This window comes from Geospiza fortis, unplaced genomic scaffold (assembly GCF_000277835.1).
Source record: "Geospiza fortis unplaced genomic scaffold, GeoFor_1.0 scaffold54, whole genome shotgun sequence".
Taxonomy (NCBI): domain Eukaryota; kingdom Metazoa; phylum Chordata; class Aves; order Passeriformes; family Thraupidae; genus Geospiza; species Geospiza fortis.
This window is the reverse complement of record NW_005054301.1, coordinates 13910330-13911659: the sequence shown is the minus strand read 5'-3', so window position 1 is coordinate 13911659 and position 1330 is coordinate 13910330. Positions and strand designations below refer to the sequence as shown.

Sequence of the window (1330 nt, the reverse complement as noted above, 5' to 3'; positions counted from 1 at the left end):
TCCCCGGCCGCTCACCGCTACCTACAGATACAATGGGCGCCGCGCTCCCTCCCCACCGCCATGGCCGCGGCCGTCACCGCATCATTCATAAAATCAGACTGAGCAAACACCGACATCGCAAATCGTAACGCTCCGGCTCGGAGACGGCAGCAATCAACTTTAAACTTCCCGATCACAAGAAAAGTTTCAAAATACTTTATACTCCTGTTTCAATGCCATAAAGAACTCGGATGTTTTCTGACAAGCATTTATCGCCTCCGACCCAAATGTATTTCAAAGACTGATTACATGCAAGGGAATACAGCCGCACACACACAATCTCCTCTGGATTTCCTCCAAACCAGTCACAGCAAAAATATTAAGAGATCCTTGAACTATCCCTTTCCTCTCTGGGGGGTGGGGAGGGGGAAGGGAAGGGGGAAAAAGTCCCAAGTCCTCATTAAAAGAAAAAAAAAAAAGAAAAACAAAAAGAAAAGGAAAAAAGGGCTTTAGGGTAGGTTTAAGCTGTATTTACACTACTGACTCATCCAATTAAAATTCAGGAGCAGTTTCCTGCAGGATGAAGCTCCCACACATTAGTTTCCATGTGAAATATCTACAAGTAACAGGATTTTATCGGAGGTAGTACGTGCCGACACCTCTCTGGGCATTTCAGACCCATTTTCCCCCTTCAAGACACCATCGTTACCTGCACCGTTTTCTACCGGGCTTTAACTAAACCAAGCTTTTCTGGCCGGCGGCTCGAAGCCCTTCCAAACCAAGCTCCTTCACAAAGAGGGAGCTTCTGGGCTTCCATGTACGCGAGCAGAAATGCGCAGTCCGCGCAGGGGGAGGACAGCACACGTACGTGCGCGGGCAAAGGCCCCGCGGGGCGCGGAGCCGAAGGGACGCGTCGAGCCCCATCCCCATTCCGATCCCGGGGCGGAGGGGAGGGGAAGCGCCGCCACTTACTCGTTAGAAGTCGCCGTCTCTTCGCTCATTTTCTCCTCACCACGATCCGACAGGCACACGGAGCAGCACCGACGCAGCCAGGGCGCAGCCAGAACTCACCAGAAACTTCACCATTGTTACCCCCGGTCTGCCGCCCCCGGCCAGGGCACGGGCCGTGCGGTGAGTAAGGGAGAGGGGCGGGGGGAAGGAGTAGGAGAGCGGTCTTTATCCTGGAAACCCGAAATCCTGACGTCCGGCGGTGCAGCGTATTTCCCCTGTCTTTGGAGACGATGATGGTGGTGGTGATGGTGAAGCAAACAGAAGCAAAACCCACGGGTCCTCTGATATCGAGCTGCTCCCAGTTAGAGGGGGATAGAGTTGTGGGGACAAGGGAGGGCCC

The 1330-nt window shown here is 53.6% G+C and overlaps 1 protein-coding gene across 1 annotated transcript in view; it reads right to left on the bottom strand.

The window, feature by feature from the left end:
* SPRED1 (sprouty related EVH1 domain containing 1) overlaps window positions 1–1324 on the bottom strand; it is a 61565-nt gene extending 60241 nt beyond the window's left edge. Inside the window, exon 1 of the mRNA XM_005417508.2 lies at window positions 952–1324. Coding sequence (XP_005417565.1) covers window positions 952–980 — 29 coding nt within the window. The 5' untranslated portion in view covers window positions 981–1324. The remainder of the gene's footprint in view (window positions 1–951) is intronic.
* Between the last annotated feature and the right edge of the window lie 6 nt (window positions 1325–1330).